The 23,930-nt window shown below is 40.3% G+C and overlaps 1 protein-coding gene across 1 annotated transcript in view; it reads right to left on the minus strand.

Annotated features, from left to right (window-relative positions):
• PHACTR1 (phosphatase and actin regulator 1) overlaps positions 1 to 23,930 on the minus strand; it is a 531,606-nt gene that overhangs the window by 493,607 nt on the left and 14,069 nt on the right. Inside the window, exon 2 of the mRNA XM_068557521.1 lies at positions 2,898 to 3,044. Within this exon, the coding sequence (XP_068413622.1) occupies positions 2,898 to 3,044 (147 nt within the window). The remainder of the gene's footprint in view (positions 1 to 2,897; positions 3,045 to 23,930) is intronic.

Raw genomic sequence — 23,930 nt, forward strand, 5'->3', positions numbered from 1 at the left:
ATTTCCTTGAAGCATTACTAAGCCTCTCAAATATTAAACATGGGCTTATATAAAATGAGTGGGTGTGAGAAAGGGAATGCTAAACATAAATAGTTTAAACCTATAAAGAATTTCTCTGGAAAGAATCAAGAGTAAGTGACTAGGGGTAGGAGAGGAGCGGGAAGAAAGGGCAGATGAAAGCTTCCTTGCTTAATCGTTTATAAATTGTTGTTAAGAGACAAACAAAATTCTCTCTATGCCCAAATTATGTAATTTATCCAGAGTATGCAGGCTCCGCTCTTCAGCAATGCTGGTAACGACACTAATAGTTTAATTACAAGTTGCTGCTCAAGGAGATAAACAAGGCTGTTTGCTTTTTAAACCAGGGGTTACAATTACTTTTAAACGCGGGGGAAAGGCACATCTGCGCGTAGATGTTACTATGTCAGAAAAGCAGCCAGAAACCAGCTGGAAAATCAACAAAGCCCCAGGAGTGAGCAGCCGGCACAGAATTAGAGCAAAACCTCCCGATTTGAACAGTGCAGCAGTAGGCGTGAGGCGTAGTAAACAGGCGGCAAACGTAGGTGGGCAGGGATAGAAAAGTTTTCGGTGGCCAGACCGTGCGCGTTTCCCCTGGGATTCCATCACAGACAGGGACTGAGCACCCCTCCCTCTGCTGTCGGGCTCAACAGTCACGCCTCTCACACAGCCCTTGGCTTCAGCACCACCGAGAGGACAGCTCTCCTAGTCGCAGAGCAGAACCCTCAACAACTGCCCTCCTCCGTCCTTGAGAAACATCCTCTCCCACCGCATCTCTCTTTCTTGCTGCTGTCTTTCTTGACACTGTGCTTTTAAGGCTATTCTAAGGAACATATTCAGAAGGGACTGGGAGCTTGTTTGGCTTGTCTATTTCCAGATGGAAGGGAGACAAGTCTTGTCTGAAACGTCCAATCTTTTCATTGGCCTCCAGAGCAATTTAAGCAGGATAAAAGACTGCAAGTCACTGGCTTTAATCTGGTGGCAAAACGGTTCAGCCCAACTCAGCAGTAGCAGAAACTTGCAACTCTTTTTTAGTGCTTTATTTTATTATTTTGTTGTAAAGGCACCAGTAGTAGGTAAACAACCTTATTAACTGCCTCTTTAGCCCCTTTCCTTCTCTGCTAAGCCAAAGACCCCAAGGGAATATACCAGAGTTTGATAGCAAAGGAATAATTCTTAATTTCTCTGGGTCAGAAAACAATCTCGATCCTAAAAGGGACTCTTCTCAGTCCTTTCCAAGACCCCTCACATCATATTCTGAACCTGGAACATACAAGTGAAGGATTAATAGTTCCAAACGGAGACCATAGACTACTACAGCATGCCACAAAAACTGTCAAAGCCCCCTCCAATAAAGTCCTCTTTCCCCAGTGCCAAATCCAGAGGCAAACACTTCAGGGATGACGAGAAAACACAGGGTTAAAAACATCAAAATCACCAAGACAGGAAAATTACACTCCAAAGAACTTGGCTACCTTGGCACATTCAGTTACCATCCTATCGGTCATAAAATATGGTTCCTAAGCCAACACATCTTGTTTCTTTATGCAGAGTTTTCTCTTGTGTTCAAACTTCTCAATAATGTGTACAATAGTCATTATCTGAAGTTTCTCTTTGTTCCAGCACACACACACACACACACACACACACACACACACTTTGTTTGATTCAGTTCCATTTTCAAGGGTCGAGTTTCCTAAAGAAAAAGGTATTGATATCATGTTCTTTTTAAACTTATTTTGCAGGAGGATCTTCAGGAAATGCCCTCACTCTTTTTGCACTGGAGCCGCTAGAATACCAAGGGATTCTAGAAAGGAAGAGACACAAGCTTGGAGGGAGAGACTTAGCAGTCTTTCAGAAAAGGCAGCCCCGTGAAGTAAGTGGCGAACCGCTTCCTCTGGGTGATAGTGACCATCTACTAGTAACAGGAGGTGAGGTCTGCCTGTGAATCTGCAGCAGCAGCAGAGTGGAGACAGCGGACACTGGGTGCTTCCTTTCAGGTAACCGTGACAGGTCTCAGTTTGACTCCCTGAATCCCTCAGTCTTCTCTGTGGTTCACTTCTTCCTTCGATCTTTCTCCCTCCCTTCCTTTTCCTTCCTCCCTCTCTCCGGCCCTCTCTCCTTCCCTTCCTTCCTCTATCTTCCTCTCTTCTCCTTCCCCCTTCTTTCCCTCCCTCCTCCACGTCAGTTACCCTTTTCACTTAATTCCATCTGGGCCACTTTGGGCACCAGTTCCAGGGACAGCTATCTATCATCAGCCCATATGCATCCTATAGACCATATTATTATTATCATCACTATGGCTGCTTGCCAAGTGCTTGGTCCTGCTCCCAGCTGTGAACCCCGCCCCGCCCCTCCTCGCTCCAAAACCGCAGCAGGCGTTATCAACCCGGCAAAATCACCAGAGTCTGAATGTCACCAACAAGTTCCACCCAGCAGTGGCCCCACCAGCAAACCACACCAGCGGAGCCTCGCCAAACCCTCTGCCCCACAGCCGGTGTAGCACCCCGACCCAGCTCTCGGCTACGCCTACGATCATTGTTATCGGTGACAACACATCCTTCTCTTCGAGGAAGGGGAAAGCCCGCGTGTGACTCCCCGGCGGAGGCAGGGCTCCACGCACGACCCTCCCCCACCTGCTCAACACACACACACACACACGCACACGCACACGCACACACACACACCCCTCCTTACTCGGCACACAAAGGGAGCGAGCGAGCGAGCGCCAGGCACCCGGCTGGGTAGGAAGCGGGGCGGAGGGGAGGGCACGGCCGGGGTGGGGGGGAGACCAAAGGAGGGGCTGGGGGCTGAGCCAGCCGGGGAGGAGGGAAGGAAGCGGGGTGGCGGAGAGAGCAAGGCGAGAGCTTCGTCCTCACCTGCCCCCAGGTTGAAGGAGATCCTGGCCTCCGCGAGGTACGGCGTGTCGCTCTTGGAGCGGACTCTTCTGATGGGCCGCCGGTCGATATCGTCCTCCGAAGATGCCGCCATTAACGTGGGAGGCAGAAGCAGGGTCGCCCGGCGAGCTGAGAGGGAGAAGGAGACGGAGAGGGAGGGAGAGAGGCGGAAAAAGGGGAGGAGGGGCAAGGAAGAGGCTCACCCACAGGGCAAGGGGGAGGGCAGAGGGGGATGGGAGAGGAAGGGAAAGGGGACGGGGAGGGAGGGGGGAAAGAGAGGGGAAAGGAAAGAAGAGGGAGAGAGAAAGAAAGAGAGCAGAGGAGAGAAAAGGGTGAGGGGAGAGAAAGAAAACCCGTTAAGGATTCGTGGACGGGAGCAGGGCTCAGCCTAGCCCCGGCTTGCGCTCAGGGCTCCCCCTAATTCCACTCGGCCGCAGGGCCAGCGGGTCAGGGCTCCGGACGGACACCCCGCCTCCTGCCCGCAGCCCCGGTTTTCAGCTCTTGGCACAGGTAAGCTAATGCGAAAGGGAAGACTCCAAAGCAAGGATGCCCGGTCAGCACTGTGCCCTCTCCCGCCAAATGCACCTACTCCGCTTGCTTTTCAAGTGCCCACGAGGGCCTCCTTAACCCACAGGGTTCTCCGGGCTGAGGATGCCCGACCAGAGAGCCCAGCTTCAGCTTTCCTTGCGGGAGTTATTATTCCTGGGGTGCAAGCCTAAGCCCAGCTGGTCATGGAAGAGAGCACGCTATATCCAGTACCCCTCTGCTCCCTCTTCCCCAGCCTGGAGCTCAAACAGAGATGGAACCAGATCTGGACTCCCTGGAAGCTCTCTTGCAGGCCCCCGTTGAGCCCTAGAGGTGGAGGACAGAGGGAAAGTGTACATAACTTTGGGGGCAGTCTGGCAGTAAAGTTCCTAGAGTTGAGATTCTGAATGTAGACTAGACATATTCATGCAGAACCCAGTGGCTTTCTTACCACCACGGGTTTCTAGGATATGTTTATCTCTACGGAAGTACCCATTCAACTTTTTATTTGGCGATCTAGAGCATGAAAATAGTCTTTGGATTGGACCTGTAATCTCTACAACTCTCTACCATTGTTTCTGAAGGAGAGGGTGAAGATCAAGGGCACCTTACATTTCTTTGAATGTTTGCACTGCAACCTTCCCATGTTATACGGCAGACAAACCGAGAAAGGTTTCTGGAGTATGAGTCAGAATGGTTTGCTTCTCCTACTGAACCTACTGATGGGCTCAACTCTTTGATGGCAGCTTCAGTCACGTCTTTTTGTGCCCCGATGTTGCCACATTTCTTTCTAATAAGAGCCCACCTGGAGTACACAGATAAATGTTACCTTGATTCCCTCCCTGCTACAAAGGAAATCTCAGTGTCAATTCATGCCCTTCAGTCTCAGAGGATGAAGTGCTGCTTCAGCTCTGCAAGACTTCCCTCTCCATTTCACCTGTCATTTCTAATTCTCACCCTGTGTCCTTGCGCCCGCCCTAGAATCTTCAGTCTCTTTACACTGGTCTCTTACTTCACACATAGGTAGTAACTCTCCATCTGCCCTATCCTTGCTGCTTCCTCAATCTCTACCATACTATTTCTCTCCCATTCTGTTTACCCTTCCTGTGGAACTCTTGGCCCCACAGGCTGCATTTTTTCACTCTTAATCCCCTCCTTGCATCCCTACCACTACTTTTTATCCCCACCACTCAGACAAAGTTACTTTAAAGGTCATCAACATCCTTTCAACAGTTAAGTCCATTTCTTTCTTGAGTAATCTATCCTTCGTGAAATAATCTCCTCCTTTGGCCTCCCTGTACTAGACTTAACTTCCTAATCGCTAGATTTCTAATAGCCGTTTCCCTGCGTGTTAATTTGAAAATGCATATCCTGGCATTCAGGGCCCTTTATGACCTGATTTCCATCTGGCTTTCCAAATTCATCTCTCATTATTTCCCTACAGTCTGTTCAGAGTTGTCCAAACAAGCCTGACTTATTTCTGCATCTGTACCTTTCCTTCTTTTGTACACCACGAATTTCTCCCCCATAAACTTTCCACGTTCTCCCTCAGGAATGTGAGATAACTGGCCCACTAGTCTGTGGCATGAATCCAGTACATAGTAAATGCTCAATAGATATTCTTTTAATAAAAAAAGAGAGGAGAGGGAGAAAGCAAGGGAACAAGGAAGGAGAGAATAGGAAAAAAGGAGTGAAGGAGGGTTATGTAACTAATGAGTAAATGAGTAGCTAAATTGGGGACCAAATCCATGCCTGACTTCAAATCCTGTCTTTAACCAGTATATTGATTTGCGAAGTATATATATTTGGTTGACTATCCAAATTTTAAATTCATTTTCTATGATATTTGCCTCCTTATTATTTCCCATTTATCTCTGTTAAACATAGATTAAAAATGGATGCCTCCTATCCCAGGAGGAACAACAGGGGTACTTGGCTTGTCAAATGAACCATGAAGGTTAATGCTTTTCGATGATTAATCAGGCTGCAAACCAATGTGATTTTAACATTTAGGTGCAAGCTCTAAAGGACGTGCAAAAGTAAGGAAATAAACTCAAACGGTTCTGAATATTGTATAAACTATACCTCTCTTTGAATTAATGCAGTGCTATTTGATTGTTCAAATTGTTTGGGATTCCCCAACCCCCTGTATTTTCATTCATCACCCATGTCTTTAAAAAAAAAACAATAAAGTCATCTGAAGGAATACCTAGTCTTAGCTTTCTCTATGTTTCTTTGATATTACATAATAATGGTTCTTCATAAAGAGAAGTAAATATTTGAATTTCTGTTTCTTATTCATTCAACATTTTAGAGGATTAGGAACTAATAATGCTACAATTTTAGGTTTACCTTTCTTCAAAAGAGTTTAAATGTACTTTCATATTATCTCTTTCACATGGACTATTGCTATTGAAATAATTCTAGATATATTTTTTCAAAAGAGACATAAAAATACTACATCCATCCCCGTGTTCTTGAATTATTTTATGATATTTTCATTTCTGACTATTACCTTCCATTTTTTTGGCTTCCATAATTTACTGTCTTCTTTGTCTCATCTATGTTTTCCCATTATCTTTTCACTTTGCCTCTTTTTTTCTCTCCCATATGTCTTAGTTTTTTATAATTCCCCTACAAAGTCAATCCCAGATCATGTATCTCACTCTTATCCTGTATGAAGGATTCACTCCTTTATGAAGTTTTTACTCTTGTGGGCTTGTCCCAATGTTTCCACATTCTTTGTTCTTGGATTCCTTTCATATATATGACCTCTTGTCATAAAATATCGGACTAAGTAACATCAGGGAAAGAGCCCTGGGGTGGGAATCAGGGCTGGTGGAGGCTGTTCCCAGTCCTACCACTACCTCACCAAGTACCACTGGGTAAGTCACCCTGTCCCCTCAGCTAGAGAAGTGCAAGTGTCCTCTGGCACAAAAGCAGACACATAGGTTGTAGGAACAGAATAGAGCACCCAGAAATGAACCCACGCTTACACAGTCAATGAATCCATGAGAAAAGAGGCAAGAATACACAATGGGGAAAAGACAGCCTCTTTAATCAGTGGTGTTGGGAAAACTGGACAGCTACCTGCAAAAGAATCAAACTGGACTACTTTCTCACACCATATACAAAAACAAAAACAAAAAACAAAACCCGAAAAGCTCCAAATGGATTAAAGACCTAAACGTAAGACCTGAAACCATAAAACCCCTAGAAGAAAACATAGGAAGTATGCCCATTGACAACAGTCTTAGCAATATTTTTTTGATATGTCTCCTGAGGCAAGGGAAACAAAAGCAAACATAAACATATGGGACAGCACCAAACTAAAAAGCTTTTGCACAGTGAAGGAAACTATCAACAAAATGAAAAGGCTGCCTGCTGAATGGGAGAAGATATTTGCAAATGATATATCTGATAAAGAGTTAATATCCCAAATATACAAAGCACTCACACAACTCAACATAAAAAAATAATCAACTCGATTAAAAAATGAGCAGAGGATGTAAAGTAGACATTTTTCCAAAGAAGACATACAAATGTCCAGCAGGCCCATAAAAAGATGCTCAATATCACCAATCATTAGGGAAATGCAAGTTGAAACCACAGTGGGATGTCACTTCATGCCTGTCAGAATGGCTTTTATTGGGGAGACAACAAATAGCAGGTGTTGTCAAGGATGTGGAAAACAGTGTGGAGGCTCCTCAGAAAGTTGGAAATAGAACTACCATGCAATACAGCAATTCTACTCCTGGGTATTTGTCCAAAGAAAACAAAAATGTGGATCTGAGGAGATATGTCCAACTCTATGCTCATTGCAGCACTGTTTACAGTGTCAAGGATATGGAAACAACCTGGGTGCCCATCAGTGGATGAATGGATAGAGAAAATGTGGTATATATATTCAGTGGAATATTACTCAGCCATAAAAAAGAATGAGGTCTTGCCATTTGTGACAACATGGATGGACCTGGACGGGACGGAGAAGGACAGATACCATGTGATCACACTTATATGCAGAACAAATGAGCAACCATAACAAAATGGAAGTGGAGTTGTAGATGCTGAGAACAGACAGGTGGTTGCTGGGAGAAGAGGTTGGGGAGTGAGAGAAATGGGTGAGGGAGATTAAGAGGTATAACTTCCAGTCACAAAATAAATGAATCATGGGTAAGATATGTACATTGTGGGGAATATAGTAAGTAACGATGTAATATCTTTGTATGGTGACATATTGTAACTAGACTTATCAGTGGTGACCAATTTGAAATGTAGAGAAATATGGAATCACTATGTCATGCACCAGGAACTAACATAGTGTTGTAGGTTAATTATACTTCAAAAATAAACAAACAAATGAACTCATAGAAAAAGAGATCAGATTTGTGATTACCAGAGGTGGGAGTGGGAGGGGGAACTGGATGAAGGTGGTCAAATGGTACACACTTCAGGTTATAAGATAAATAAGTACTAGGGATGTAATATACAACAGGATAAATATAATTAACACTGCTGTATCTCATCTATGAAAGTTGTTAAGAAGTAAGTGCTAAGAGTTCTCATCACAAGGTAAAATATATTTCTTTTATTTTGTATCTATATGAGAGGATGGATGCTCACTGAACTTATTGTGGTCATCATTTCATGATGTATATAAGTCAAATCATTATGCTGTGTACCTTAAACTTATACAGTGCTGTATATATCTCAATAAAACTGGAAGGAAAAAAAATGCAAGCATCAGACAACATGACCTTAAGGCCCTACCAAACTCTAATACTCTATAAGTATTTACAGCTATTCTTGCATCTCTACTTCTTTCCATAAATATCCATGGCATATTTTGTCTCTTACTCTAAGAAAATACATTGTTCCTTTGATTTGTAACCAATCACATTTAGGAAACCACATGGTATCCATACTTTTCTCAAGTGATTTCATATCATTCAACTCTGTTTTATGTAACTATACATCCTTTAGAATCTGTTTCTTTTTCCTCATACTGTTAGCATCAGGTGGCAACACCCATATGATTGTTGGTGGTTTGCGTGTGTGTGGATGTGAGTGTGTGTATAGAAAGGATTGAATTCAACCATGACCTCAACAACTTCCAAATACAGTGGGTTTTTCTGTTTGTTTGTTTTTTGTTTTTGTTTTTAAGATTGCTCTTTTTGAATGTGATTGCTGACTCAGGATAAGGGCCGTTTTTGGTTTTTTCTGTTTTTTTTTTTTTCCCCCCTAAAGCCAGTCAATATTTTAACACTAAAGACACTTATATGCATGTTATATCCAGAGCTAGAGTCAGAAAAAGAGAAGCAGCACAATAAGGGGCTCAAAAAATAACATTTTATACATCCATCACCGGCACGGAAGAGGATGGAGATGGGGAGGGGAGGAAGAAAGAAGAGTGTAATATTTCATCCTGACTAACTCTTCAGGTGAGAGAAGCTTATCCTTTAAAAATGTTACTCAAAGTGTGCTTCTAGGACACCTCTACATCAATATCACTTGGAATACTTGTTAAAATGTACATTTTCCAGGCTCCCAACCTGGATCTATGGAATTTTGAGGGGATGAGACCTGGGTACCTAGATTTTCAAAATATTCTTAACTATGTCCACTCTCATCACTTGTGTTCAATATTACACTGGAGGTCTTGGCCAGGGCAATAAAGTAAGTAAAAGAAATTAAAAAGGTATAATAACTGGAAAGCAAAAATACAATAAAATTGTGATTAGATGTATATGTTATAATTGTATATGTACATAATCCATAAGGATCTGGACTATTATAAATAATAAGTGAATTGTACAGCATCACTGGATATAATAGCAGTATAAAATAATGATTTGTTTCTATATACTAGCAAAATAGAACATGTAATTTAAAAAGGACCATTTGCAATAGCATCAAAACCATCAAATATCTATGAATAAATCTAACAGTTAGTGAGCAAGACTTCTACATGAAAACCTGCAAAAAAATTCCTGAAGGAAATTAACAAGACCTAAGTAAATGGAGAGTGGGGTGAATATACCACGCTCATGCTCACGGATTGAAAGGCCCACTACTGTTAAGGCATCAGTCTCTTCAAATTGATCTATAGATTCAATGAAACTCCAATCGAAATCCCAGCTTTTTTTTTTTTCCTTTCAATTTGACAAGCTGATTTTAAAATATATATGAAAATGCAAAGGGCCAAGACTAGTCAGGACAATCTTGACAAATTAAAAAATAACTGGACTATTTATAGTAGAAGATACCAAGACATTATAAAGGTATAGAATTCAAAAACAAAGTAAGATACAGTAGTTCCCCCTTATCTGTGGTTTTGCTTTCTGGGTTTTAGTTAACTGTGGCCAATTGCAGGCTGAAAATATTAAATGAAAAATTCCAGAAATAAACACTTCATAAGTTTTAAATCGCATGCTGTTCTGAGTAGCATGATGAAATCTCGTGCCCTCCCATTCTGTCCAGGCCAGGATGTGAAACATCCCTTTGTCCAGCATATCCCAATCTTAGTCACTTAGTAGCCACCTCAGTGATCAGATCTACTGTTGCAGCATTGCAGTGCTTGTGTTCAGGTAACCCCCACTTTACTTAATAATGGCCCCAAAATGCAAGAGTAGTGTTGCTGGCAATTTGCATCTGCCAAAGAGGAGCCATAAAGTGCTTCCTTTAAGTGAAAAGGTGAATGTTCCTGACTTAATAAGGAAGGAAAAAGATTATATGCTGAGGTTGCTAAGATTGACAGAAAGAACAAATCTTCCATCCTTTAAATTGTGAAGAAGGAAAAAACAATTTGTGAGAGTTTTGCTGTTTTACCTCAGACTGAATAAGTTCCAGCCATAGTGTGTGATAAATGCTTAGTTAAGATGGAAAACGCATTAAATTTGTACAATAAGATATTTTGAAATACAGAGAGATAGATCACATTCACATAAATTTTATTGGTCTATTGTTATAATTGCTCTCTTTTATTATTAGTTAATGTTTTTAATCTTTTACTGTGCCTAATTTATAAATTAAACTTTAATATAGGTATGAATATATAGGAAAAAAACAGTATATATAGGGTTCAGTACTATCCAAGGTTTCAGGCATCCACTGGGAGGCTTGGAATATATCCCCCACAGATAAGGGTGGACTACTGTAAATGGGCCAATGGAAGAGAATCTAAAACTAGGCCAATATATAAATAGTCACCTGACTATGACAAGAATCCCACTGCAGTACTGTGGGGGAAAAGATGGACTTTTCAATAAATAATGCTCAATCACTTGAATATACATAGAGTGGAAGAAAATAAACTTTGATCCCTATGTCACAGCATACACAAAATTCAATTCCAAATGGATCATGGACCTAAATGTGAGAGGTAAACAATAAAGTTTCTAGAAGAAAAATTTTTAAGAGAAAAATATTTTATCACATCAACAAAGATTTTTAAACAGGACATGAAAAGCACTAACCATAAAAGGATAAATAGGTATGTTGGTGCCAGCAAAATTAAAAACTTCTTTTCATCACTAGACAATTAAAAATGCAACATACCAAAATATGTGGGATGCAGCTAAAACAGTGTTAACAGGGTAGTTTATAGTTCTAAGCATTTATATTAGAGAAGAGTAAAGGTCTCAAATCAATTATCTAATTTCCTAACTCAGGAACTTAGAAAAAGAAGGGAAAAATAATCCAAAGCAAGGAGAAGGAAGGAACTAATAAAGATAAAAGCAGAAGTCAATGAAATTGAAAACATAAAGACAACAGAAATATAAATAAAACAAAAACCTCATTATTGAGGAGCTTCAAGATGGCAGAAGAGTAAGACGTGGAGATCACCTTCCTTCCCACAAATACATCAGAAACACATCTACATGTTGAACAAAAACTACAGAACACCTACTGAACGCTGGCAGAAGACCTCAGACCTCCCAAAAGGCAAGAAACTCCCCACGTACCTGGGGAGGGCAAAAGAAAACAGAAAACACAGAGACAAAAGAATAGGGACAGGACCTGCACCAGTGGGAGGGAGCTGTGAAGGAAGAAAGGTTTCCACACACTAGGAGCCCCTTCGCGGCCGGAGACTGCGGGTGGCGGAGGGGGGAAGCTTCGGAGCCACGGAGGAGAGCACAGCCACAGGGGTGCGGAGGGCAAAGCGGCGAGATTCCTGCACAGAGGATCGGTGCCGACCAGCACTCACCAGCCCGAGAGGCTTGTCTGCTCACCCGCCGGGGCGGGCGGGGCTGGGAGCTGAGGCTCGGGCTTCGGTCGGATCGCAGGGAGAGGACTGGGGTTGGCGGTGTGAACACAGCCTGAAAGGGGGCTAGTGCGCCACAGCTAGCCGGGAGGGAGTCCGGGAAAAGGTCTGCAGCTGCCGAACAGGCAAGAGACTTTTTCTTGCCTCTTTGTTTCGCGGCACACAAGGAGAGGGGATTCAGAGCGCCACCTAAACGAACTCCAGAGACGGGCGCGAGCCGCAGCGATCAGCGCGGACCCCAGAGACTGGCATGAGACGCTAAGGCTGCTGCTGCCGCCACCGAGAAGCCTGTGTGCGAGCACAGGTCACTCTCCACACCGTCCCTCCCGGGAGCCGGTGCAGCCCGCCACTGCCAGGGTCCCGTGATCCAGGGACAACTTCCCCAGGAGAACGCACGGTGCACCGCGGGCTGGTGCAACGTCACGCCGGCCTCTGCCGCCACAGGCTCGCCCCACATCCGTACCCCTCCCTCCCCCCGCCTGAGTGAGCCAGAGCCCCCGAAGCAGCTGCTTCTTTAACCCCGTCCCGTGTGAGCGAAGAACAGACGCCCTCAGGCGCCCTACACGCAGAGACAGGGCCAATCCAAAGCTGAACCCCAGGAGCTGGGGGAACAAAGAAGAGAAAGGGAAATCTCTCCCAGCAGCCTCAGGAGCAGAGGATTAAATCTCCACAATCGACTTGATGTACCCTGCATCTGTGGAATACCTGAATAGACAACGAATCATCCCAAATTGAGGAGGTGGACTTTGGGAGCAAGGATTTTTTTTTTTTCCCCTTTTTCTCTTTCTGTGAGTCTGTATGCATATGCTTCTGTGTGTGATTTTGTCTGTATAGCTTTGCTTTTACCATTTCTCCTAGGGTTCAGTCTGTCCGTGATTTTTTTTAGTATAGTTTTTAGTGCTTGTTATCATTGGTGGATTTGTTTAAGTGGTAAATTTAAGAAAATTGAAATTGTATCAGGTATCTTTTCCGACCACAATGCTATGAGACTAGATATCAATTACAAGAAAAAATCTGTAAAACATACAAACACATGGAGGCTAAACAATACACTACTTAATAACCAAGAGATCACTGAAGAAATCAAGGAGGAAATCAAAAAGTACCTAGAAACAAGTGACAATGAAAACACGACAGCCCAAAACCTATGGGATGCAGCAAAAGCAGTTCTAAGAGGGAAGTTTATAGCAATACAATCCTACCTTAAGAAACAAGAAACATCTCAAATAAACAACCTAACCTTACACCTAAAGCAATTAGAGAAAGAAGAACAAAAAAACCCCAAAGTTAGCAGAAGGAAAGAAATCATAAAGATCAGATCAGAAATAAATGAAGAAGAAATGAAGGAAACGAGAGCAAAGATCAACAAAACTAAAAGCTGGTTCTTTGAGAAGATAAACAAAATTGATAAACCATTAGCCAGACTCATCAAGAAAAAAAGGGAGAAGAGTCAAATCAACAGAATTAGAAATGAAAAAAGAGAAGTAACAACTGACACTGCAGAAATACAAAGGATCATGAGAGATTACTACAAGCAACTATATGCCAATAAAATGGACACCCTGGAAGAAATGGACAAATTCTTAGAAATGCACAACCTGCCGAGACTGAACCAGGAAGAAATAGAAAATATGAACAGACCAATCACAAGCACTGAAATTGAAACTGATTAAAAATCTTCCAACGAACAAAAGCCCAGGACCAGATGGCTTCACAGGCAAATTCTACCTAACATTTAGAGAAGAGCTAACACCTATCCTTCTCAAACTCTTCCAAAATATAGCAGAGGGAGGAACACTCCCAAACTCATTCTACGAGGCCACCATCACCCTGATACCAAAACCAGACAAAGATGTCACAAAGAAAGAAAACTATAGGCCAATATCACTGATGAACATAGATGCAAAAATCCTCAACAGAATACTAGCAAACAGAATCCAACAGCACATTAAAAGGATCATACACCATGATCAAGTGGGGTTTATCCCAGGAATGCAAGGATTCTTCAATATATGCAAATCAATCAATGTGATACACCATATTAACAAATTGAAGGAGAAAAACAATATGATCATCTCAATAGATGCAGAGAAAGCTTTCAACAAAATTCAACACCCATTTATGATAAAAACCCTCCAGAAAGTAGGCAGAGAGGGAACTTACCTCAACATAATAAAGGCCATATATGACAAACCCACAGCCAACATAGTCCTCAATGGTGAAAAACTGAAACCATTTCCACTAAGATCAGGAACAAGACAAGGTTGCCCACTCTCACCACTATTATTCAACATAGTTTTGGAAGTTTTAGCCACAGCAATCAGAGAAGAAAAAGAAATAAAAGGAATCCAAATTGGAAAAGAAGAAGTAAAGCTGTCACTGTTTGCAGATGACATGATAGTATAAAAAGAGAATCCTAAAGATGCTACCAGAAAACTACTAGAGCTAATCAATGAATTTGGGAAAGTAGCAGGATACAAAATTAATGCACAGAAATCTCTTGCATTCCTATACACTAATGATGAAAAATCTGAAAGTGAAATTAAGGAAACACTCCCATTTACCACTGCAACTAAAAGAATAAAATATCTAGGAATAAACCTACCTAAGGATACAAAAGACCTGTATGCAGAAAATTATAAGACACTGATGAAAGAAATTAAAGATGATACAAATAGATGGAGAGATATACCATGTTCTTGGATTGGAAGAATCAACATTGTGAAAATGACTATACTACCCAAAGCAATCTATAGATTCAATGCAATCCCTATCAAACTACCACTGGAATTTTTGACAGAACTAGAACAAAAAAGTTCACAATTTGTATGGAAACACAAAAGACCCCAAATAGCCAAAGCAACCTTGAGAAAGAAAAACGGAGCTGGAGGAATCAGGCTCCCAGACTTCAGACTATACTACAAAGCTACAGTAATCCAGGCAGTATGGTGCTGGCACAAAAACAGAAATATAGATCAATGCAACAGGATAGAAAGCCCAGAGACAAACCCACGCACATATGGTCACCTCATCTTTGATAAAGGAGGCAAGAATATACAGTGGAGAAAAGACAGCCTCTTCAATAAGTGGTGCTGGGAAAGTGGTGCTACATTTTACATTCATGTAAAAGAATGAAATTAGAACACTCCCTAACACCATACACAAAAATAAACTCAAAATGGATTAAAGACCTAAATGTAAGGCCAGACACTATAAAACTCTTAGAGGAAAACATAGGCAGAACACTCTATGACATATACATCACAGCAAGATCCTTTTTGACCCACCTCCTAGAGAAATGGAAATAAAAACAAAAATAAACAAATGGGACCTAATGAAACTTAAAAGCTTTTGCACAGCAAAGGAAAACATAAACAAGACGAAAAGACAACCCTCAGAATGGGAGAAAATATTTGCAAATGAAGCAATTGACAAAGGATTAACCTCCAAAATTTACAAGCAGCTCATGCAGCTCAATATCAAAAAAACAAACAACCCAATCCAAAAATGGGCAGAAGACCTAAATAGGCATTTCTCCAAAGAAGATATACAGATTGCCAACAAACACATGAAAGAATGCTCAACATCATTAACCATTGGAGAAATGCAAATCAAAACTACAATGAGATATCATCTCACATGGGTCAGAATGGCCATCATCAAAAAATCTACAAACAATAAATGCTGGAGAGGATGTGGAGAAAACAGAACCCTCTTGCACTGTTGGTGGGAATGTAAATTGATACAGCCACTATGGAGAACAGTATGGAGGTTCCTTAAAAAACGAAAAATAGAACTACCATATGACCCAGCAATCCCACTACTGGGCATATACCCTGAGAAAACCATAATTCAAAAAGGGTCATGTACCACAATGTTCATTGCAGCTCTATTTACAGTAGCCAAGACATGGAAGCAACCTAAGTGTCCATCAACAGATGAATGGATAAAGAAGGTGTGGCACATATATACAATGGAATATTAGCCATAAAAGGAAACAAAATTGAGTTATTTGTAGTGAGGTGGATGGACCTAGAGTCTGTCATACAGAGTGAAGTAAGTAAGAAAGAGAAAAAGAAACACCGTATGCTAACACATATATACGGAATCTAAAACAAAATAAAAATGGTCATGAAAAACCTAGGGGCAAGATGGGAATAAAGACACAGACCTACTAGAAAATAGACTTGAGGATACGGGGAGGGGGAAGGGTAAGATGGGACAAAGTGCGAGAGTGACATGGACATATATACACTACCAAATGTAAAATAGATAGCTAATGGGAAGCAAACACATAGCACTGGGAGATCAGCTCGGTGCTTTGTGACCACCTAGAGGGGTGGGATAGGGAGAGTGGGAGGGAGGGAGATGCAAGAGGGAAGAGATATGGGGATATATGTATGTGTATAACTGATTCACTTTGTTATAAAGCGGAAACTAACACACCATTGTAAAGCAGTTATACTCCAATAAAGATGTTAAAAGAAAAAAAAAAGCTCATTATTAAAAAAACAAAACTAATAATATTGATTAAATTCTAGCAAGGCTAACAAAGTTAAAAATAGAGAAGATACAAATCACCAATATCCGGAATAAAAGAGGGATGATCACTATAGATCCTATATCCATTAAAAGGATAATAAGAGAACACTACAAAAATCTGTATGCTCGTGTATTCAACAACATACACTCTTTAAAATAAAAACATCACTAGGAGAGTGGAAAGGCAAGCCAAAGACTGGGAGAAAATATTTCCAATTTTATATATGACAAAGAAATTGTAACCAGAATATGTAAAGAACTTCTAAGTCAATAATGAAAAGACGAACAATTCAACTCAAGTTTCTAATAAATGGACAAAAGACTTGAATAGACACTGCACAAAAAGATGATCTCCAAATGCCCAATAAGCATAAGAAAAGATGCCTAGCATCATTACTTAAAGGTAAATTCAAATAAAAACCTCAATGAGATGTCACTACACATCCACCTATCTGGCTAAACCTTAAAAATCCTTCAGTGCCAAGTTTTGGTTCAGACGTGGAGGAATTGGAGCTCTCGTACATTGCTGGTGGCAATGTAGAGTTGTAAATTCACTCTGGAAAACTGTTTATACACATGGTATACCTATGTTTATACATAGGTAAACTTACATATACCCTAGGACATGGACAAGCATGTCCATAGCAGATTTATTCATAATGTCCCCAAACTGGAAACAAAGCAAATGACCATCAATAGGAAAATGTACAAAAATGTAATAGCTTCATACAGTGTCATACTACATAAAAGTGAAAAGGAACAAATGATCACTATAAGCAACAACATGGCGCTTCCCTGGTGGTGCAGTGGTTGAGAATCGGTCTGCCAATGCAGGGGACACGGGTTTGAGCCCTGGTCTGGGAAGATCCCACATCTTAGATCCATCATCTCCCGCAGAGCAACTAGGCCCGTGAGCCACAACTACTGAGCCTGCGCGTCTGGAGCTTGTGCTCCGCAACAAGAGAGGCCGCGACAGTGAGAGGCCCACGCACCGTGATGAAGAGTGGCCCCCAATCGCCGCAACTAGAGAAAGCCCTCGCACAGAAACAAAGACCCAACACAGCCAAAAATAAATAAATAAATAAATAAAATTTTAAAAAGAAAATAAACTTGTTTAAAAAAAAAAAAAACCCAACATGGATGAATCTCATAGGCATGATATCAGACCTGAGAGAGTATATACTGTAAGAATATGTATATATTCCATTTATGAAGTTCAAGAAAAAACAAAGCTAACATATAGCGATAGAAGATTGATTACAGAGACATTGTTTTGGAGGGGCACAAAGGAACCATGTGGAATGTTGGAAATATTCTATATCTTGATCTGGGTGGTGGTTATATCTTTTAGAAATGGTGGTTACTTTCGTAAAAGTTCATCAAGTTATACATTTTATATTTGTGTACATCATCCTACATATGTTTATATCATTAAAAATAAATTTTAGAAAGCTTCCAGCTCACAGAATTATGCTTACTTTAACAAAAATTTGCAAGCTACCATCAGCTACACGTTTGGGAATAAAATAGTTACATCAGTCTTATAAACAAATACATCCTGGTGAAAATAATAGTATGTGGAATATCATACTTATTTGATATCAACCATTATCAATTTAAAAATAAATTATCAAGCTCTTTTTTGACAGTGAAAAAAGCTTCCAGCTTATTAAGATACAAAATAAAGTTGAGAATTATTGCATTTAAGTACCAGTTATAAAACCACACTACTAATAACATTTAATTTAATTTGACTTGATTTGATTAATTAAAATAATTTCTTAATGTCTTGGGCCATCTTTGTGAATACCAACCTTCCACTGTGTTGAAATTCTATAAGTTTTGTTTCTGTTTCAGCCTTATTTTTAGCCTATCATCATATTTATCTCTTGCAACCATAATCTTTTAGATATTCTGCTCCCAGCATTGTGTGCTGCATTAAAACCAATGAAAAATAACCAGATTGTAAATGTATATAAGGAATAAAGAAAGAACGTTGACAGTGGACTTCTTGTTATGCCAGAAACAAGGCAGCATTCCCCCCAAATAAAGGAGGCATGTCACAAAAACACAGGAGCCAGCTTGAAGGTCTTGCATTGGGACAGTCTGAGCACAAAAAACAATTAAGTTCACTAATGAATGATAAACCATTATTATAATACACAGATATTCTCTCTCTTCCTCTCTTGTTCCTCTCTGTCTCTGTCTCTCCCTTCCTCTCTCTCTCTCTCTCTCTCTCTACCTATCTTTACATATACAGTTTTATACTCCTCTCTGGATAGATCAATTGATCCATCTATCAATAGATAGATAAAGAGACATTAGAGACAAAACAGCAAATGATAATCAAATGAAGTCAAATGTTATCAACAGGCAAATCTGAGTAAAGAGTACATAAGTATTTTGCACTATTTTATTTTTTCAACTTTTCCATAAGTTTTAAATTATTTCCAATAAAAGTTTAAAAGTACTAGTAAAAACATGTTTATTTCTTTCTATTGACAAAAGTTTCCAAGGGTTAGAGATGATGTCCCATCTTGCTTTAAATCTTTCTGAAAAATTATCATTGTCTTGCATCCCCACAGGCTACGGATAAATACAGTATTGATCTTAAGGGTAACTGATTCTGCATTTATGCTAGAGGTGTTTGAATTTTTGTTAAAAAATTGATTCTGGTATAGTATTGTCTAACACATGAAGAATCTGGGCTGTATAGATGAAGTATATATGTTACTATTTGCATATCTAACATGAGTTAGAAATATAAGAACCTTTACACCTTGCAGTTAAACCCAGTATGATGTCATTATTTAGAGTGATGTTACTGAAAATCATTCATGTAGAAAATACAAAATGCAAATAATGAAGATGAATGTTATTAACTACACTATGAAGGCAACAAGATTGCAGCAGTAACCTGCATATCTTAAATAGGTTTAACACAAATGTACCAAAAAGGCTTTTGTGCTTTTTTTATAACTAAATTTAGTATGTAGCTGCTGAGATATTTTTTCTTTTCTATACATATGCATGCTTTGCTAGAGAACCAAGAATCTGAGGAATTGTTATCGGTACATCTTAGTTCTCTCTGCCTAAACTTGTAATTAAGGGAGCTGTCCATTCTACACAGTTGTGGTGTTGATTCCTTTTTCTATCTGGCTAATTTTGCGGGGTCCACAAAGGAGCAGGGATGGCTGCCTAGTTTTTACCACTGCTCCCCAATATCCCAGCTCCTCAGTGTTCCTACTGGCCCCAGTTTGGGTCTTCAGTGTTGTGCAACTTCGGGTCGCTGTCCACCATTCACGTCTTAGTCCATGGAAATAGAATTATGGAATCGTGAAGGCCACAACTTGTGCAGTCATACCCCAAAGGTGGTGGCTTCCCAAAGAGATGGTTCCATGCCTGGGCATTCAGGCCAGCCCTGTTTCCTATACCCATATGGGTCTAACATTGACTTTGTTCTGACTCTTCTTTTAAGGCTTGAATACCTAGCTCTCCTTGAATTGACGTCTGGCTAAAGATGAATGCAATACTATTTAATACTATTGGATAGCTACCATAACAACGCATAGTGGCTTCTCCCCCAGAAGGACTACTATTTTGGTTTATGTAAAATTGTGCCTAATTTGAAAGCTACTTAACTGATATGAGATATATTAGCAACACCTGTTCAAGGATGGAGACCCTGTTCTCTATGTTTCTGGAGATTTTTCTGCTTCCATAAAAACTCGTATGTTGTGATGGCCAGCCCCCAAGATGGTGCCCAGTGATCCCCAACACTTGGTATTCACGCTCTTGTGTCGTCCCATCCCATATTCAATCAGTGTTGGTCTCTGTGACCATTAGAATATGGTGGAAGTGATGGTGTATCATAAAATGCATTGCAGCTTCTGCCTTGCTTTCTCTCTGGGTCTTGGGAGAAGCCAGCTACAATGTCACAGGGACACCCAAGAAGCCTATGAAGAGGCTCATGCGGCAAGAAACTGAGGTCTCCTGTCAGGCGCCGTTTGCACGAGCCACCTTGGAAGCCCCAGCTAAGCCTCTGTATGACTGCAGCCCTAGCCAGTGTCCTGAGTGTGAACCACCCAGACTCTGAGCCAGAACTGCTTAACTAAGACATTCTTGAATTTCTGACCTATAGAAACTGTGAGATAATAAACGTTTGCTGTTTTAAGCCACTAAGTTGTGGGGTAATTTGATATGCAGCACCAGGTAAGTAATACACATGGGTTCTCAACAGACTGAGACCATCAATATGAATGCTTAGATGCCATCTATGTCTACCACAAAACCCAAATCTTAACCAGTTTGATGGATTATTTGGCAAGTTCTAAGACAGAAGATCCAAACAAAAATTAAGAAAACATTATCAAATGACGGTACAAATGTTTCCGCTGGAAAACCTTTCTATTCTTTCTCCTCTCCAATCACTGCCTGTCTAAACTCTGCCCATCTTTTATGGCTGAAATGTTTTTATTCCCATCCCCAATCCAGCACCAATGTGAGAAGGTGGTATTTTCCACTTTATCTCTACCTGTGGCACTTTGTAATTTTCCCTTTGTATGAATATATAAATAATGTGGATGTTATTTTCCTTTCAGACAATATGAAATAAAAGTTAACTACACAGGCTTTGAGGTTAGCCTGCCTGAGTTTGTACTCCAATTCCATACTTCATAGTTGAATGATTTCATGCAAGTCACTTACCTCTTCTACATCTATATGATGGGCCTTACATAGTACCTACTTCTTAGGGTTGCTATGAGGATTCAAACATGTAAACTATGTAAAGTCTTTAGCAAAGGAAATTCCCAATAAACATTTATTATTTTAAAACTATTATTCCTAGCCAGCTCCAAGTAAAGCTGTCACTGTGAAATTAAACCTTGGCATAATTCCCAAGCTTAATGCTTATTAGATGTTGGAAAAAAGTTAGTGAGCTCTCCAAGCTTTAGTTTCCTTATATGTAAACTAGAAATAAAATAAACTCTCTCACTGGGCCTTGGGAGGATAAAACATTACATAATAAATGTAAAACACCGAACACAGAGCCTGACAAATGGTAGGCGGGCAACAAATGTTCGTTGCTTCCTTCGCTCTCAGCTTCTTAAAGTAGATACCGTGCAGAGTGGCTGGGGGCTGGCTGCTAAAACATGCTAGATGCAAAAAAGAAAATGTGTTTCAGGCTTGGTGTGTTGAATTGAGTTGGACATAAACCTAAACAGCTTTCTATTGTTGAACATGCCTGGTTAAGATACACAAGTCACTTCTCCAGTCTTGCTTAATAGTACAGGTAATGTTAAACCTTATTTATTTTATTTTCAGTTATTTGTATTTTCTGCTTGGTCAGTTTTCAATATAGTTGCTGTAATTAATGACATAGTTTGAAATCTAAAGATTCTAATATTTCTAATTCTTGTTCAGTGAACAAAAGGGTGACAAATACTTGGACATATCTTTGTATGGCAAACTGCTGGGCTTGGTCAGTTGCAAAGTGATCTTAGGGGCAAAGACTACGGGCTTGAATCCCATTTGAGCCTCATGTACAATAACAGGATGTAGAGATACGGGCATCAGACTACACAGTAGGAGACCAGGTTCTATCTCCAGGTCTGCCATCATTCTTGCTGTCTGTTTTAGATAAATCACCTCTTTCCAGAAAGGCAGGATGTTGCAGGGGAAAGCTGAGTCAGCATTCATGTTTGAATCCTGGCTCTGCCTCTTCAGAGTTCTGTGATTCTGCTGAGTTTTAGTTTCCTATAAATTGGGGGCAGTCATATCTAACTCATTGTTTTGTGATTTTGAATGAAATAAATATGAATAGCTTCTAGTATATGGTAGGTATTTCATAAACACTTTATTGCTTTTCTTTTCTTCCCTGAGCCTCAGTTTTTCACCTGTAAAATGGGCCGGTTGAATTAAGTTACTGCTGGTTCTAATGTTCTGTTACTACAGGGACTACACTGTTAAATGGCACTTGATATTGGAACGCAACGAAGTGCTATATTTGGCTATAATAAGAATAAAAGCATATTTTTGGTGGTGGAGAAGGGAAAATACAAAAATTCCTAAATGTATGTGTCTAAGAAGAAGGCCTGCCCAGTACAGATTCAGCAGTTATTTAATTTGCATTCTGTTGTGTGTACAGATGCGCCAGTGATAGCAATCAAATCACAGGGTATTAGTCAGAGACTCTGTCTAGTAAATAATAGCAGAACAGACCCAGTAACATCAACCCAGCTGGCAAGGTCACCCTCTAGGCAAAAACAATGCGTGGGTTGGTTGACCTTTTCCTCTTTTCTCCCAAACCATGTCCCAATTATTTTCTATGTCAGTTAGAATCAACTACCCCAAGATATAAATTATTCATTTATTTTAAATTAAGACAGAGTAAACTAAAAGTAATAAATCTGAGGAGCTTGATTTAGGTTGAAAAATATGTATGTGCATGAGTGTGTGCCCATGTGTGTAAAAACGATGTAAGAATATTCACAAGGTTGTAAAGAGTATCTATTTTTAGATGATGGGGCTAGTTGAGTTTGTGTGTGTGTGTTTTGTTGTTCGTCTATATTTTCTAAATTTTCTGTAATTATTATGTGCTACCTTGATAGTGAGAGGGAAAAACGAGTTCTGAGTATAATAAGAAGCTCCCATGGGGACGTAGGCAACTTGCCTCCCTCTTCATCACCCACTCCTGCAATTCAACCTAGAGGACAGAGATCTCACCATCCCCTACGGACAGTTTCCCAAGTAAATAAGGTAAAAATTCACTTTAAGAAACTGAATCTAAGGGTCTAGTTACATAGAATGACTCAGTTGCCCCACTTATATCTTACAACATTGAGACATTCTACCATTTGAATGTGTGGAAATACATAAACTTCTTCTCATCCTTGCATCTCTGTTCATGGAAGTCTTTCCTAGTATTACCATGGACACCAGTATCCTACAGGACGGCAAGATGTAGTAGGAAGAGTCACAAGGTTCAGGATTACAATTCTGGCTCCATTCCTAATAGCTGTGTGAATTTGGGAAGTTACTTGATGATTGGAAACATGGATTACTTCATCTGTAAAATGGGGATAATAGCAAGTATGTCACAAATTTCCCATTCTAGGACTAAATGAGACAATAAATACCAAGCCCCTGGCACTGAAAATGTGGGTCTTCTTCTCACTGTCACTTCCTTTTGCAACTTCTGTGTGCATGTCCAGATTATCAAGCAAGCATAGGATATGGGGCTAATATGAAAAATCAGCCTTCCAGTATGATGTGTGAAGTGTGGTCTTGCTTTCCAGAGAAAAGGATTAAACTGGGACTAAGCCAAGTAACTTTTTCTCCACCTGTCACCTATCAAATTTAGTCACCAAATAGTGCATAATCAACTAAATGGAACAGATCTTACTGCGTAGGTTCAAAAGAAAAGTAAGGTCTATCTTTAACCAGCTATAGCTGAATCTCTTTTTTTCTTCCTTTGCAACATTCTGTGACAGCCTATAGTTCTCTAACGTGATTGAGCTGCACTGAGATTTCTTTTTTTTAAACTTGTTTTCTTTAGATGCTCTTATAAGAGTTAACTTGGAATTTTCTTCTTATGAAAACACGGGCCAGAATTTGAATAATACTGGTAACTTCAGACATTTGGTTCATGTAAATATTTCAAATGGACTATTAATTTTAAGTAC

Source organism: Eschrichtius robustus, chromosome 12, assembly GCF_028021215.1.
Source record: "Eschrichtius robustus isolate mEscRob2 chromosome 12, mEscRob2.pri, whole genome shotgun sequence".
Lineage (NCBI taxonomy): Eukaryota > Metazoa > Chordata > Mammalia > Artiodactyla > Eschrichtiidae > Eschrichtius > Eschrichtius robustus.